This window comes from Eucalyptus grandis, chromosome 8 (genome assembly GCF_016545825.1).
Source record: "Eucalyptus grandis isolate ANBG69807.140 chromosome 8, ASM1654582v1, whole genome shotgun sequence".
Taxonomy (NCBI): Eukaryota; Viridiplantae; Streptophyta; class Magnoliopsida; order Myrtales; family Myrtaceae; genus Eucalyptus; species Eucalyptus grandis.
Window position 1 is genome coordinate 47158424 of NC_052619.1, and position 16411 is coordinate 47174834.

At 43.7% G+C, this 16411-nt stretch overlaps 3 protein-coding genes across 3 annotated transcripts; all 3 read left to right on the top strand.

Moving 5' to 3' along the window:
* Nucleotides 1–762: 762 nt before the first annotated feature.
* LOC120287290 (vicilin Car i 2.0101-like) lies at nucleotides 763–3200 on the top strand. The gene is made up of 6 exons (XM_039300038.1): nucleotides 763–1369; nucleotides 1648–2052; nucleotides 2205–2380; nucleotides 2609–2689; nucleotides 2815–2914; nucleotides 3175–3200. Exons 1-6 carry the CDS (start codon nucleotides 763–765, stop codon nucleotides 3198–3200), a joined length of 1395 nt encoding a protein of 464 aa, XP_039155972.1.
* LOC120286774 (vicilin Car i 2.0101-like) lies at nucleotides 3185–4293 on the top strand. The gene is made up of 3 exons (XM_039299270.1): nucleotides 3185–3375; nucleotides 3768–3909; nucleotides 3997–4293. The coding sequence occupies exons 1-3, from the start codon at nucleotides 3211–3213 to the stop codon at nucleotides 4284–4286; spliced, it is 597 nt and encodes a 198-aa protein (XP_039155204.1). The 5' UTR covers nucleotides 3185–3210; the 3' UTR covers nucleotides 4287–4293.
* Nucleotides 4294–6249: 1956 nt separating this feature from the next.
* LOC108954269 lies at nucleotides 6250–7985 on the top strand. The gene is made up of 2 exons (XM_039300039.1): nucleotides 6250–6535; nucleotides 7801–7985. The coding sequence occupies exons 1-2, from the start codon at nucleotides 6250–6252 to the stop codon at nucleotides 7983–7985; spliced, it is 471 nt and encodes a 156-aa protein (XP_039155973.1).
* Nucleotides 7986–16411: the final 8426 nt, after the last annotated feature.

Consider the following 16411-nt stretch of genomic DNA (forward strand, 5'->3'; position numbering starts at 1 on the left):
TATAATATACTACTGAGTATGAGAAAGTGAAGTAGAACTTGCATTAACTATCAATATTAATAATGATCTCCTTTTTAAATATGGAGATATAGTATATGTCGTCTAAATAATTAGTTTCTTTTGGATCTTCGGATTCTTAGGCCCCGTTGGAATTCAAATTAGTTTACTTTATCTAAATGTTTCTAAAGTGACAGTAATATTTAATTACCTTAAATTATCAATGTATAGGATATTCTAAATTCTATCCTATTTTATTATGCGCAATCTTGTCATATGAGATGAATATGTCTATATTACTAAAGGTAACTTTAACATGGGATTATTGCAAATATCTATATCAACCTTAAAAAGAATACACGCATGTTAGGCGACAGTACTTATAATTAAATTTATCGCTCCTATACATAATAGATAAAAACTATATTCGTGTATTTACACCTAAACGTAAAGATAAAACTGTGCGCATATTGCATTTTGTTGTTTTAACATTTACTCGCTCCTATAACTTTTTTGACGTCCGCACTTATCATCGTCTAATACACCACGTGAATAGGGCATGTCCCGACGTGTGCTAAATAGAACACACGAAGGCCATCGAACTCAACTCTTTTGTCACGCCAACGCAACACGTGTCGCGTTGCATGGCAATCCGCACCCCCAAATGTCGACGCCATGCAACCATCGTCGCATCTCCTTCAAAAAACGCGAAATTTCCTTTCGTCATTCGCATCGCCGAAAGCGCTTCGCAAAGCTATGAGCAAGATGGTTTTCAAGGTGCCGCGCCTTCTCCCTCTGCTCATCCTCTTCCACTCTCTTTGCCTCACTTCTCTCGCCCTCCGCCGAGGCCCGGAGACCGAGGTCCTGCGGTGCCTGGACGACTGCGACGACGAGGACGTGCAGGAGTACATCACGTGCCACAAGGAATGCGAGCTCCGATACCGGGAACGCGAAGAGAGGCGAGAAGAGGAGGGGAGGCCTGGAAGCCGAGAGCTCGATCCCCGCTGGCAGCGCGGCCGCGGCCGCCGCCGTGGTGGAGGGGGTGGAGGAGGAGAGCGGGAACCAGCATGGGGCCCCGGGGGGGAGTATGACCAGTGCCGGCGGCTGTGCGAGCCGTACAAGCCGCGGGAGCGGGAGCGGTGCTGGGAGCAGTGCGAGGAGCGGGAGAGGGCGCGGGAGCGGCGGCGGGACAGGGAGAGGGAGCGGAGGTCAACGATGGAGTCCGGAATCCCTCAGGGGATGCCTCTCGGTCGGAGAGGTACGAGCGGTGCGAGCGCGCCTGTGAGAGGCAGGCCGGAGGCCAGCAGAGGCTCTCTCAGAGAGCGAGAGGAGAGGGAGACACCTGGAGGAGGAGATGCTAAACTCTTGTTAGGTATTATATGTTGTGCAAATTAAGTCCAGAAAAAATTATATTAAATTCAGCATGCAAACTTATTACAAATTGTTCACTACATGATTCGATGAATTCTAGCTATGCCACTGTTACTTTGTAAGTGCTGCATCAGCCTTGCTTGAGTGAATATATATCGACCTACACGACGCCACCTGTAGATTCAGGAGAGTTAGCCACATGACATCAGTCAAAGGTAGAGCATCCGCAGCATTCAAAATGTCCATGACTTAAAAATTCGGCTACTTTTTATGTTGCAGCTACTACGACCGAAGATCCGCAGCAACAGTTCCAACACTGCCAGCAAAGATGCGAGCGACAGCAGGGCAGAGAACCGCAGCGCAGGCAGTGCCGACAAGAATGCGAACGGCAATTCCAGGAGCAGCAAAGAGGTAAGCGAAGATCGACAAACCCTCGAGAGCAAGAAGAGGAGGAGGAGGAAGTAGGAGAGAGTGGGGATAATCCGTACTACTTCCATTCGCGGATGCTCCACAGCCGGTTCCGTGCAGAAGAAGGTCAAATCAGAGTGCTCGAGCGGTTCGATAAGAGGTCCAGGCTCCTCAGAGGCCTTAAGAACTATCGACTAGAGATCTTCGAGGCAAACCCCAATACCTTCGTCTTGCCTCACCACGTCGATGCCGATTGCATTCTCATTGTCCTGAAGGGTTAAGTCGCTAGTAATTTGATGTTCACCAATTTAGTTTTTAGTGGCTTTCAGACGCTGTGTTCTTTGCTCATTGAGATCCATGGAGATCTAGAGGGCCGTCACAGTATCTAGTCTGCAATGATATTGATGGATCGTGTTGATTTCTTACAGGCGAAGGGACTATAAGTTTGGTGTGGCAAGATAAGAAACAGTCTTACCACTTGGAGGGTGGGGACGTGATGAGAGTCCCTGCCGGAACTACCGTTTACTTCATCAGCAGCGGACGTGATGGACAAGTTCAGATCGCCAAACTAATTCAGCCCGTTAATATTCCCGGCACATTCAAGGTAGCTCAGTGTACAAGTATTAGGTTGAGTAATTTTCACTCCTCGATCATTCTATTAGCCTCACTTTTGGAAAACTAGGAATGCACAGTTTACATGAAATTGAGAAGTGCACCTTGAGTGCTGAACACTTTAATCAACTCTACGCAACAGCCATTATGAAATAGCACAGTTCTTGAACTTGTGAAGGCTAACGGGAGTGGTGTACATTGACCTGATTGTTGATCGCAGGAATTTTACCCTGTCGGTACTGAAAACCCGGAATCATACTACAAGGTATTCAGCAGCGAAATTCTCGAGAGTTCTTTGAAAGTAAGTTCACTTTCTTCAGAGTAAGTTGATAGATACATACGTTATATCAGCAGAGCCAAGAAAGTGTATTCGCCTATTTTTACCTGATTCCATCATTTTCCATGGTTAATTTCCCCATTTATCAGACATCAAGAGATCAGATAGAAAGGCTGTTTGGGCAACAGAGGCAGGGCGTAATGATAAGAGCCAGCGAAGAGCAACGGCAGGCACTGAGCGAACACAGTGGTTGGTTGAAAAATAAAGGCCACGGCTTGAGAGGTCCATTCAATCTGCTGGGCCGGGAGCCAATCTATTCCAATGAGTTTGGCCGGTTCTTTCAAGCCTCGCCTGGCGAGTTCAAGCAACTTCTCGACTTGGGCGTCTCTGTAACTTTTGTGGAAGTTTACCAAGTAAAGCAAACATTAGTATTGTCATTGTCGCACTTCCATGGATTCAAGCATCTCTGTTCATATGGTTTAGCTATGGTTTATTTCCGACTTTGGCAGGGCTCAACAATGGTGCCGCACTATAACTCAAAGTCAATGACGGTGGTGCTTGTGGTAGAAGGAAATGGATGGTTCGAGATGGCTTGCCCTCATCTAGCCCAAGCACAGCAGAGGTGGGGCTCAGGTGGAGAGAGAGAAGAAGAAGAGGAGGAGGAGGAGGAGCAAGAGACAGAGCAAGGAGGTAGTGCAAGATACCAAAAGGTAAACATAACGTCGATAATATAATCTAAGACGATAGAAATGTTTTAAATAGCTAATAATCAACTATATCAATGAAATGGCGAGGCAAATTATGGTAAAAGTAGCTCTTGAGGTGAGTATTTAAAGATTTCTTTGGCTTTCGTTACAGAAAGATCAGTGTGCACTTAGGGGGTGATGGCTACTAGCTCGTGGCTTAAATCCAAATGGATTAACTGCTCGAAAGGAAGTGAATGGTGTAGAACTTGCATTCGACTATCCAATGTGCACTTAGAGGGTGATGGCACTGGCTAGTGGCTTAAATCCAAATGCATTAACATGTCATGACGATTAATGGGACTATCATACCATGCCACGTCTTCCAATGATTTAAGTTTTCTCTGGTTATCCATCAGGTAACATCCCAACTGTCACCTGGCGACATTTTCGTCATCCCGGCAGGTCACCCAATCGCTATCGTCGCGGGGCAGAACGAGGATCTGAGAATGGTTGGGTTCGGAATCAATGCTCATAAGAACGAGCGAATCTTCCTCGCAGGTGAAGTCTCGCTCTAGCATAGCCGCTCATCTCACTTTTCAGGCTCATTTCGCTAGAGCTAATGCAGAGGAAGCAAATCGTTTGTAGGGAAAGAGAACATAATCAACCGGATGGACAGAGAGGCCAAGGAGCTGTCCTTCGACCTCCCCGCGAGAGAAGTGGATCGCGTTTTCAGGAACCAGGAAAAGTCCTACTTCGTGTCCTCGGTGCAGCAGCAACCTCAGCGTGAGCGGAGAGAGCGCCGCAGCATCGAAAAAATCGAAGGGTCACAACAACTCCGACAGAGCAAGCGGATGGACAAAAGTGACACTAAAGGGTCGGAAGGATCGTCGTCATCGGCTATGGCGTCGATACTGAACTTGGCCGGCCTTTCCTGAGGAGGAACTAGAGGAGGTCTCTGCCATTTTCGTTTCTTGGTGGAAGGAGAAGATGAAAACGTAAGCAGTTGGAGAGAGAGAGAGAGAGAGAGAGTTGAAACTTTGAGCCATGTTGAGGAAGCATCAGTAGCTTCCAAGTAGTTCATAAATAAAAGCCAGACGGAAACTTGGTACAATCTATGCCGTGTTTTATCCTGCTAGGTGGTCTTATTTCCACTCAAACTGACCACGCCGACGACGGATGCTATACTCAAACTTAAACCAGTCGATTATTGAAATTCAAATGATGAGACGGATCACCACTCGTACACGTCGCGGGTGACGTGCAATCCGGAAAACGTGAAGCAAAACTTGAGGAACGATGCATAACAACAAACACTAGGAAAAACAATCTTGAGATCTTGAAAAGGCTACTCCTCCTCCAGCTCCAGCTCCTCCAGGGCCGTCGGGGGCGAGCTCCTTCTAGCTTTGAGCTTGGCGTAGTCCGTCAAGGCTGCTGCCCGGTCAGTTTGGCTGCACACGGAAATACCGACACCTACGTCGTCTATCGCCCGTGATCATTACATGGAATGGACAATGAAACATGGTCTCGCCCCGGATGCATAGGCCGGCCCCGAATGGTCACGTTCATCGTCCAAGGAGGTGCGACAGAGTGCCGGGGATGCGACGATGTAACCCTCGAACCAACAAGCTTCGAGGGGGCGAGGGGGGGGTGGAATTTCGAATATTTTCTTTTTTATTTGAATTTATTTTTATGTCATGACCAATGCGTCTCTTCGCCTTCCACCTAAGCTGCGCAGGAAAAGCCCAAAGCATTATTATGACATTACATACTCTAATCCGATTGGGTGGTTGCTAATACCCCGTTAGGCTGAGGAGCAAAAGGAGGAATCCGTCGTACTTTCAACTTCATGATTGTACTCTAGGCTGAGCACAACATCTTTATGCACCCATTTCACATGTTAGGCAAAGCTGGTGTATTCAGCGGCTTCCTATTGTGCTATGCATGGTTCATTGGTAATCTCTAGTTTGATCAGAGAAACCATAGAAAATGAATTCGCAATAATTTGAGTTCGCGACGTTACCTGCAGTCTCCTGGGCCATGCATTCACCATCACACCTCATCTCGCGGAAGGTGCTGCCATGGCCTTCGGCTTGGCATGACTGGTGGCACTCGACGAAGCATTTCCTGTACGTGTCCATCAGCTCTCCCAAGGCCTCCTCGTCCCGAACGTTGCTGCCAGGACGAGGCACATGATCAGAACTCCGGCTACCTTGCTCGCCATCTTTTTCTTTCACTCGGTTTGGCTTGTCGTGTCGTCGAGAGCTTCAATGTTCTTGATATTCTTCTTCTTCTTGAATCATTTGCTTTAGTGGAAGAACTATGGGAGGAAAGATCAATACTTATAGCCATAGAAGTTAGACGGATTTGAGCGGTGACCCTCGAAGAAAGGGGACTGTTCTTGAGCTTGTGGCGTGTTATTATCTTTGTCTTGTTTAACTGACTATTTCGGGGCCATGCTTACACCTATCACGGCTGCTCACACCACATTAACATCACATTAAACTCTACTGCGCAGAATCTATCGAAAACCCTAACGTATTGGAGCCGCCAATGATGCTTCAACAGGCGACGGCGGTGGCAGAGATGGCGTCGGCGGGTCTGCTGTAAACGTGGGCCCGCATCGAGAAAAAGACGGAGGGGAGAGAGGGTCTGCATCAATTTTGGATGATTTTCGTGGGGCCCGGACGACACGTATTAAGAGATGAATGGATGGCTGTAGTATCTCACTCACCGAATATTTTATGGGCTGGGCTATTTTTTCTGGGCTGGACTTGTCAGTATGAAGAAGTCTAGAGATAGGGGCAATGATCGATACAATAAAAGCACCCAGCCATTGTCGACTGACGACGAAAGCATCAGATTTGAAAACTCCTCTCAAGAACTCCTCGGCCCTAGCTTATGGCGGAAGCAGTTCTCTTCAGCCTTGCCACTGCCATACTGAGAAGCCTCGCCACCGAAATGGCAAAACCTGGAGGCTCCTTGGCTTCTCGGAAGATCCAACTCTGCTATGCCAAGGACGAGCTCCAAAGCCTTGACGACACCGTCCAGACCATCCAAGCTCTGCTTTTGGACACCGAGAGGCAGCAATGGCACAACCACCAGATCAATATTTGGCTCAAGAATCTCAGGGACGTGCTATACGATGTACAAGATTTGCTTGACGACGTTGCAACCGAAGATCTGAGTAGGGGTGTCAAAAAAACCCGACCTAAACACGAAACAAGTATAATACATGTACACTGCCTCAAGGTTGATGAAAGAGGTGTGCCTTTTCTTTGGCAGAGTTCAGTATTTATTTTTTTACAATCAGATCCACATCAAAGATTTTAGGATTCCCATGGCACACCCACATCTAAGCTTGAAACATTTTTTTACCTTTTCATTACTGTATACCATATGAGCAAGCATGATTTTTCCCATTCCTCCTATACTGAGGATGAAAATAATCGAAACACTATCTCTGGAGGAAGAATTAAGCAAATGTGAGATGATCTTCTCCTTATCCTTTTCTCTATTAAGTATATTTTCATCGCTCAAAAAATGGGAGTTCTACTCTTAGTAGGAAAAGTTGCCTCACTGTGATTATTCTCTAATGGGAAATTCCTAATTTTTTCAATCCGATCTAATTTCTTCCTAATCCCCGAATCTCATCACCCAACTTGAAGTGGTGTGCAAACTTATTTGATTTAGAGAATAAAAGGCGCACATCTTTCGTCATCTTATTGCCGGAGGCGACCCAATCATCTGAGGCGGAAGGTCACTCCCGGCAACAAGATGACGAGAGAGGGGCGCCTTTTCTTCTCTAAATCAAATCAGCTTGCACATCGCCTCAAGGTGGGTGATGAGATTCAGGGACTTAGCAAAAAACTGAATTGGATTAAAAAAATTATGAATTTCCCATTAGAAAATAATACAACTCTTCCTACCAAGAGGAGGAGAACTCCCATTTTTTAGGGCGATGAAAATATACTTGGCAGAGAAAAGGATAAGGAGAAGATCATCATATATTTGCTTGATTCCTCCTCTAGAGAGGGTGTTTTGGTTGTTTCCATCCTTGGTATAGGAGGAATGGCAAAAACCACACTTGCTCATTTGGTATATAATGATGAAAAGGTGAAAAAATGTTTCAAGCTTAGGATGTGGGTGTGCTATGGGGATCCTAAAATCTTTGATATGAATCTGATTGTCAAAAAAATATCAAACTCTGCCAAAGAAGGCATTGCGAATAAAAGTGCAGAAGAGTTGCAGTGGCTCCTTCATGAGGTACTAGATGAAAAGAAGTATTGGATGACTTGTAGAATGAGAATTGCATGAGATGTTTGAAACTCCGGCCTTTGCTAATGGGTGGTTCAAGGGGGAGCAAGATACTCATAACCACACGCTCTTTGTCAATCGTCAAGGCTACAAATGCCAAGTCAGTTAAATATAATCTACCTGGTTTATTTGCAGAAAAGTCATGGGAATTATTCAAGAAAATGGCTTTTGGAGATGCGGAAACATCATCTGACTTGGGATTAGAAGAGATAGGTCAAGACATAGTTAAAAAATGTGCGGGTGTTCCCCTTGCCATCTATCGCGACCTACCCTCGGGGGAAGGTAATATGTTTAGGGGTATTGACAGATCGTCTTCTTAAGTTTTTTTCGTTTTTTCCTATCATCGGAGGGGCTCCCCACAAAAGTATTTAATGGCCTGAATTAGGTGTCTGACAATATCAATCAAATCCATAGGGACTGAATCATCACCTAAATCACAAGTAGTGAGCATTGAAAGGTTTCGCGATTCCGATTCCAAGATAAAAAAAATGACCTAACTTAGGCCCACGGGCAATCTATAATTTAGGAGATAGGCGTTTGGTGAGAAAAGCAAACTCTAGGAAAGCCTTCCCCTATTTCAATCTAAAGGATGGACTTAAAGCCCGTGATTAGGCGCTAGCTCTCCCAAGTCCATACCTTGCATGACCTTGGGGTATTTTCGAGAATTTTTGTAAAAATGAGACGCCATTAGCCTATTATGGTTGGTTAAAAACCAAGTGAGACATAAGAATATCCCTTACTTTCTACGCAACCAGATAATTTAGAGTCAAGTACTTGATTACACTAATTAATTAATCAGTGCCCTTTCGATACCTACTTTTATTCATTTAAAAAAAAATTATCAGACAGTTTGGATTGATTTTATATTTATCCACTAACATGTAAGGTGATCATGCATCTACACAATCATTAAAGTAACCATCATAGTTACCAAAATCCTAGTTGCAGTAAAATTGAGCATGTGCACTTAAATATAATAAAATATGTAAATTAAACACGCGATATAATCAATATACGAGCAAATAAATGCCTAATTTCACTAAGAAAGCAAGACATAACAATTCTTAACCAAACCCTGCATTTTTTGGATTTTCAAAACTTTTTCGGATTTTTTGGTTTTTTATAAGAAAATTGAATTTTCGAATTTCCCTGAAAAAAAAAAACTAGATTTCACGATTTTTTTGAATTCTTTTATTTTTAAATTTAATATTTTTTTTCTTTTTTTTCTCTCTTTTCGTCTTTTCTCACTTTTGTCTTTTCGGCTGCTTCATCTTCTCCTCACCGGAACAGCCGTCCTCCGGACGAACTCTCACCGGAAAGTTCTTTCGCCTCAACACCAACCGCCGATGCCGACCCACGCGGCCGCGAACGAGCGGCGTAGTCGCCTCCAGCGGTCCCCAAACTCCGACGACCTTACTGACCCAATCCGGACTTAAGGACTTGACGGACCCGACCCCACCGTTGGTCGAAACAGGCTATAAAGAAATGCCGACTAAGCAACCACGAACGAAGGAAACATGGAATCACAACTAGCATTCCGAAAGCAAAGCAAAAATCGGTGTAAGTATTCACAGATCTAACTGAGACACAAACAGTTGACGTGCGCCAACAAATCCTAAGGTTTCCGGCTCTGCCGGCACTCGAATCCATGCCGGCGACCTCGACGCACGACGTACGGGGACTGTGGAAACAAAATATAAGGACGACAAGGGCCGGAGCTCGCGCGAACCGGACGGCCGCGATCTCCGGCCCCTGGTGTGCCCAAAACAGAATGCAAGCAGAGCCGAGCGTACCTGTTCGGCTTGAGGACGTCGCCGGGAAGGTCCTCGGACGGGTCTGCGCAGGGCCGAGGCGCCCTCTCTTGCTCTCTCAGTCGGTTGGACCTTTCACTCTCCGTTTACCACCTCTCTCTCGGACTCTGTTCCCCCTTGAACATCTCTCTCGGATCTCCCTCAGTCTCCCTCTCCACTGGTGCTGCGACGGCGGCAGAGGGATTGGGCTGCTGGCGCGGCGGTCGTCGCGGCTGCCGGTGCTGCAGCGGCGTCACGGCTTCGAGCTACTAGTGGTCGCTGCGGCGTCAGCGACGGAGCTGGTTGCAGGAGCGGAGGTGGCGCGGCGAGGGGACTGGGAGCGGCCGTGGCCGGCAGCAGCGTCGGCGGGTGTTGCAGGTCGCGCGGCGAGGGGGCTCGGCGACCGGTTCGGGCTGCTGGCGTCGCGGGTTCGGGCAGAAGGGAGCACGGCAGCAGTGGCGGCACTCGGGCGGGCAGCTGGTGGTCGCAGGGCGGAGGGCTCGGAGCGGCTGTGCCCGGCGGAGGAGGGCTCCGGCGGCCACAGGGCGGAGGGCAGCGAAGAAGATCTCTGTTCCTCTCTCTGGTTTCCCCCCTCCCTGCTCTCTCTGAATCCCCCCGAGCTCTCTCTCGGTCTCTCCGTCTCCGTCTCCGCCCCTGTGTTTCTGTTCTGTTCCCACCTCTCGGTTCTCTCTCTGTGCGCTATCTCTCTCCCTCTCTCTTACGGTGCTTCTGTTCACTTCCTTCTTCGAGAGTCCTCCTCCTCCGCTCCTTTTCTTCTCTCCGTGGGCGCTCGGCCTCCTGCCGTGCCAGCTGCCCTTGCCGGCGTGATCCGCGACCACCAACTCCAGCCGATCGTCCCCTGATTCGGCTGTCCTCCCTGCTCCCCCTGCTGCTGCTGCTGTTCTTCCTTTTTTGCAGGCACGCGTGAAGGACGGCAGGCAGGAGGGAGACGACCGGCTCGTGTGCGGGCTGGGCTGAAGGGGAAAAAGGGCTCGGCCGGGCCCAGCGCGAAGGAAAGAGAAAAGGAAAGGGGCGGGCCGGGCCGGGCCAAGGCTGCATCCGGCCCGACCCGACCCCAGAGGTTTTTTTTTTTTTGGGACTAATTCCTAATTTTGTATGCGATTAAGTTTTAAGTAAAATGGCGAAATTTAGGTGTCAACAAAGGATACCACATGAATGTATAGACTCTAAAAGGTGTGACCCCACAATGTGTAAAATAATCACATCACTGTATTGGGTAGTGTTTTAACCAAACTGCAAGTGGAAAAAGCACAACCTATATATAGACACACACATATATATGGCTAATGTATTTATTCTTCTAAAGTTGCATTCTTTATGTAAGAAATTTTTATTGGGCTTATTGACGTTTAAGTAGTTCGATAATTTGAAAATTGGAAACACATATAATTACTCAATTGCTCCTCCTAATTTAACAACATCAACATGGAGGTACCAGGTGAACAGTGCCTAAATAGGTATAGAGAAGTGATAAACCAATAAATAGATCAAATATAATAATGGAACTGCTACCTTTAAGCTTTGTTTTTTTTTTTTTTTTTTGGTAATCGAGGATTCGCCGGGCCCGCGGCTAGCTCGGGACCCCAACACCAGGCCCCCGCTTAAGACACTTTAGCAACAAAATGGCTCGAATCCCCGACCTCTACGGTGGAAGGGAGAACGCACGCCAACTTAGCTGCCCGTGGTTGGATACCTTTAAGCTTTGTTAAATTACTTTAATTGCATTATTTTCAACTAAGACAAAAATGTTCTTCACTAGAATACTATTCCCGAAAAAAATAGCACTCCATGCTGATAATTCATGTCGTTGGCTAATTGCTGATCAAGGAACGTAATGCAGCAACATGACTTCTCCGTGTCGGGCAACCATTAATACTAAACAAACCTTCTTTAACCTGTGACTGTACATCCTTTCCAGAGTTCGATTCAAGTGTTTTCTTTGCCTTTACAAGTAAAAGAATTCATCTGCAATCGCCATGGTACGTCTAAATTTCTAATATGAAGTGCTCCCCACTTATGAGAAGAGTAAATCTGAATCTTGTGCTTCTGGATTGTTTCCAAAGAGCATCAATAGTTATTTCCACAATTCATGTCGAAGTGGGGTTGCCGTAGCGTAGTCGGTGACGGCAAGATAAAATATTCTGGATAGTCTTCTTCTTTGGCTGTGCGCAGAGCGATGGAACGGACAATATAACGGGTGAGGTTTGAAGAAAAGTCTCACGAGGATCTCTCAAAGCAGTTCTTCCGAGAGATCACCAAAAACTGCACATGCCGTCTTCCCAGATTCTCGGCTCTCCCTCTCTCCTTATCAATGGAGTTTATTCCTATTATATGTCCAAGGAAAGAAAGATTTCAAAATTGGAATTAGTGATTTCTTCCTGTGAAAGATAAGATGGTTATGTATTTTGTACTATCCTAAATTTGTGGATGAGGAATGCAGTCTCACTTACCTTTTATTACTCGGTAACACAAAATTTATACCATACATTCATCGTTGGGTGACTGACATTAGAAAAATTATTTTACACAACATGTCACTCGGCACACAGTCGATGTATAGGAATATTTTTACACTAGCAATGGAACTAACGATAATCCATAGTATTAATTGGTTTTATTTGGGAAGCCAAGAAGCGTATTTCTTTATTTGTGTTGGGTTAGATGGAGATCTTGCATCAAATATCAAGATATGATTTTGTACGCTTGAAAACAACAAGGTTTTTGCAGCCGGGCCCCCCGTGCCGGGGGGTGTTTGGCTTGGAGGATTTGGCTCGAGATCTGCATATGTATTTTGTACTTCATCCCGAGTTTTTATTTATTACAGTTAAATGGATCCATTGCCTCTTCAAAATAGCACTACCAAGCATAATTTTTCAAATAATAATTGGATGAAGGAGAGATGACTTGATGAAGTCTATAGCCGTAGAAAATTCATTACTCGGTAATCGAGTGAAATCTAGTAAAAAAAAAAAAAAATCACAATGAGAGTTATTATTGATTTATCAAAAACCACAAGCACCTCACAACACAGGTTTTCCCGTCAAGGATGGATAAGTCATTTTGATATGCTTTAGCTTTAAAAATGACTCAATTGCTTTTCATATTTATAGCAAATGGAAGCGTGACTTGTAGGGAATGTGAATTAATAACTTGTATCTTTCTTTTTTTTCACAATCCGTTGGGATTTCCAAAGGAATGTTTTACCATTATATTACATGACAATTGTTTTTATAAGGGTAAATAACAGAAGTCTACAGCTGTCTTTTCTTTTTCGGAGCATCTCTATTTGTTAAACTAACAATAAAGATCACATATTAATTAAACGGAATAAATAGTTGATCGGAGGAGGATTGCTAACACTTACCCAAGTAATAAGGCCAACACTATTTACCTACTCAAGTCAAATTTGAGACTATTGACAAACTTAGTTGCTATATTGATTCTATGAAGGATGAATGATCCACATGAGGAAATTATCCGATCAATCCTAAACCTATTATAAGCGGATGTCAATTTAGTCCTAATCTTTCAAATTTACCGATCGAGTCATTAAGCTTTGTGCAAATTTCTAATGTAGTATTTCCATTCAATTTTCATTGGAAATTACTGATATGGTAGTATGCCATCTAAAACGGTCATATGGCAATGATTGAATTGTCGCTTCAATGATTCCTAACTTAAATGGGCTAGAAAAACTACATTCAAGTTTCATGCAAATGTTAGCTGTGACATCCTTAATATAACCCCTATCTACGGAGTCGAATTTCGATGGTAATTGATAGACCACAGAAAAGCAAGAGGTGGCTACCTTAGGATGAAAAATCAAATTTTCATCGGTGGATCATGAAATTTCAAAAAAGTGAAAACAAGCCTCGAACAAGGAGCCACAAATACTGCAAACCACGAACTGGCCCAATGGGCCTCACACCTACCTTGGTCAGCCTAAGGGAGCCCACCAAGCCATCCAAGCCCATTCTTAAATTTTGGAAGCATGCGCGTTAAAATTTCCCATGTCCATGAATAGCGATTGGACTATAGTTTGATTTAGTTCTCAAATTGCACCTTCTAGAAGATATTTAGATTAATGAGGCAATCTTGTTGGCATCCTAAAGTGGTGCCCATTGAAGGAGGAAGAAGAGAGAGACTAACTTAGTTTGTCTTTTCTAGTTCAATTTCAATTTTGCCACATGCCCAATATCTTGCATTAATTGAACTTGGATAAGAAGAATTTCAAGAAGCAATCTTGGCCATGCAAAGGCTTGGCTATGAGTAAATTAAGGGAGGTTGTAGTCAAGTTCATTAGTGCATGGGAGGAAAAATCTTGGTTGAAGCTCAATCTCACTCATTTCTCTCATTCTATCCCCCCCCCAATCTCTCTCTCTCTCATTTCCTCTCAACTGAAGCTCTTAGTGTTCTGACTCAGATTGGATCGTTTTGGCTTTGCTCAATCATCCAATAAGCTGATCTGCATGGAAAATGAGGTTTAAGTAAAGATGCAATATTTCACATGGATGAAGAAAAGGCTTATCCTTGCATTGCGCACGGCAAAGAGGCGTGCTCTATGAATGAATTTAAAATAAAAGAACCTTTTCTTGGTAGGTCTGATAATCTGATACAAGCACTTCCTTTATAAATGTACAGAAAGAGCCAGAAGCAGCAAGAAACACGCTTTCATCAGCTGGTTTTTGCTGACTTTCTGAGTAAGAACGAAGCCAAAAGGCCCAAAACCAAGTGATTGACCTGCAAAAGCAAAGAATAAATTCCATTGATGAGTTGCTGAAAGATGCTTCTGCTGCTTATTCTCACCCCCAAAAAAAAGAAAATTCTCAGAGTGCTTTAATCATACTTACAGTCAGAGAGCGCACAGATGATAAAGTAAGTTGTGTGATAATCATTTTGTCACTCGATCATGCTTTGGATTTGACAATATAGACATTTAAACAGAAGCCCCTGAGACTAGTTCTCATATACAAAGCCTAATTTTCTCAGTGTGTTTGCCTTGTCCTCCAGTTGATGTGCATAATTGCTGAAAATTGAGAAAGCTTTGATGACAAAAGCTGCATGAAATGTCAATTTCCAGCTTAGATCAACCCACTTGGGTTTTCATCTTAAATTTTTTATCAGCTCACTTAATCACATAAAAAGTTGTTCAAGCGGGGACTTCGCCGCAAGTCCTCCACGTGTTGGAGCTGTTATTCGTCGTTTTCACTTTAAGGGATTGCACATGAACCGAAATCCTACACTTCCATCATCAAGTTATAGAGTCGAAACTGTAGAACACAATTCTAAATTCCAATTTCCAAGTGATCGACATTCTGACCTAAGATCAAGCCCTACTCTCTTTTGTCGAGCACCGCACCCTGATAAGATTTGCAAGTATTTTTTACCTCCTTCCCTGTTATTTTAGCCCAGGATCTGGTCCAAATTCAAGTTAAACCCATATTTGACCAGTAGCTTGAGGCCTTATTAAGTGAAAATTTTGTTCAGCTAGACATGTCTATCTTTAGGATCAAGAGGACCCCTGCGGCAGAAAAAACATGGCTTTGGGTGAGATTCATATTTCCTTAAGAGAAGGATGATGGAGACATTGCATATGCACATGCCTGTCAAAGGCTGGTCCTCTTCTTTGACCCTTTTTTGGAGTGTTTCTGCAGCAAATGTTGAAAGCATGTTATTTCGATGAATTGTGCTGAATTTGCTTTGAAAGGATCTAATTTGAAATTAGATAAAATTAATCATGTCTCAAAAAAGGGTCAAAAAAGAGGACCGGGCTTTGACAAACTTTTGTAAACTTCCTTTGCAGATAGCATATTAGATGGTTGAAAGGGTAAAATCCTTTCGTATTTAACTCAAGTGTGAGTGATCACACACATTATTGAAGCTTCTTCTTAAAGCCGTTCAAGCTCTCCTCTTTATTTATCCTTTTTCTTGGACAAGCCATTTGGACCGGCAATTTCACTAAAGAGAGAAAAAAGTGGTTTTCTTGGATCTTATTTTGTGGTGACTAAAATTGTGGAGTCCCGATCTGGGGTCTTTCTAAACTTCCCTCTAGAATGGTAGGTGTTTCCACATACATTTTAGTTACTTTTGCTGGACCAATCTTAAATTCATTTTGCATATACCATAGATAAACTGGGTTTCTACAATCATCCACATAAGTGTGGTGTTTATATTTGTAGTTGGAGAAATAACATAAAGCAAGCCTTTTTTTAATGGTAAAGTTGAGCAAAAAGAGGGAAAAAATTTGATTCTGCAAGTAAAAATATTTATTAAATTCTTACAAATGCATTACTAGGATTAAGCCTCTAATACTCTCACTAAGAAAAATTAGCACATTTCTGTATCTGATAATACTAAGCTCATGTCCTGCCCGCTAGATTAGCATTTTGTTAAAAGACAAAGGAAAAAGTAGCATCGTGAGATATTGGGTATCCAAGAAGGGAATGTTCACACAATTTGATTTGTTAAATGATGTGGTATACATATATTAGTTATTTAAATCAGTGCATCTCCCTTTTTTTAAAACAATTCTCTAAACTTCCGTCTAAATCATGCAATTTGATTAATCAAACAAAAATTTTCTGTGAACCTTTTCTCTTTTTGCATCCGTAGCATCAATCGCACGTCACAAAAAGGTACTAATCTGTTCTTCAATCTTCATGCAACTCCAGCGATTGGGCTATTCGGTGGGCCGAAGGAGTGTTTCTGTTACTTTGAGCCCGCCCAACAGCAACCAACGAATAAGAAGAAACAAACTTATTATCTTGTATGTATGCATGTATCTAAAGAAAAAAATTGTAAATTGGAACCTCAGCCGGAACTGAAAAATTGCACCAAAGGGTATAATTAGAAGGGAAATATTTATTATTACACAATAGCAATCCTACTGTCTATATACATAAAAAAAACTGATGGCCAATCTCTAAAATAAATTC

What these genes read in the sequence shown, in the direction of transcription:
- LOC108954269 (XM_039300039.1), top strand. Translation starts at nt 6,250, where the DNA reads ATGGCGGAAGCAGTTCTCTTCAGCCTTGCCACTGCCATACTGAGAAGC. An exon ending in CGTTGCAACCGAAGATCTGA is followed by an intron (nt 6,536 to 7,800) that starts GTAGGGGTGTCA and finishes GTTTATTTGCAG; the next exon opens with AAAAGTCATGGGAATTATTC.
- LOC120286774 (XM_039299270.1), top strand. Translation starts at nt 3,211, where the DNA reads ATGACGGTGGTGCTTGTGGTAGAAGGAAATGGATGGTTCGAGATGGCT. An exon ending in GTAGTGCAAGATACCAAAAG is followed by an intron (nt 3,376 to 3,767) that starts GTAAACATAACG and finishes GTTATCCATCAG; the next exon opens with GTAACATCCCAACTGTCACC. An exon ending in CGAGCGAATCTTCCTCGCAG is followed by an intron (nt 3,910 to 3,996) that starts GTGAAGTCTCGC and finishes AATCGTTTGTAG; the next exon opens with GGAAAGAGAACATAATCAAC.
- LOC120287290 (XM_039300038.1), top strand. Translation starts at nt 763, where the DNA reads ATGGTTTTCAAGGTGCCGCGCCTTCTCCCTCTGCTCATCCTCTTCCAC. An exon ending in CATTCTCATTGTCCTGAAGG is followed by an intron (nt 2,053 to 2,204) that starts GTTAAGTCGCTA and finishes GATTTCTTACAG; the next exon opens with GCGAAGGGACTATAAGTTTG. An exon ending in ATATTCCCGGCACATTCAAG is followed by an intron (nt 2,381 to 2,608) that starts GTAGCTCAGTGT and finishes TGTTGATCGCAG; the next exon opens with GAATTTTACCCTGTCGGTAC.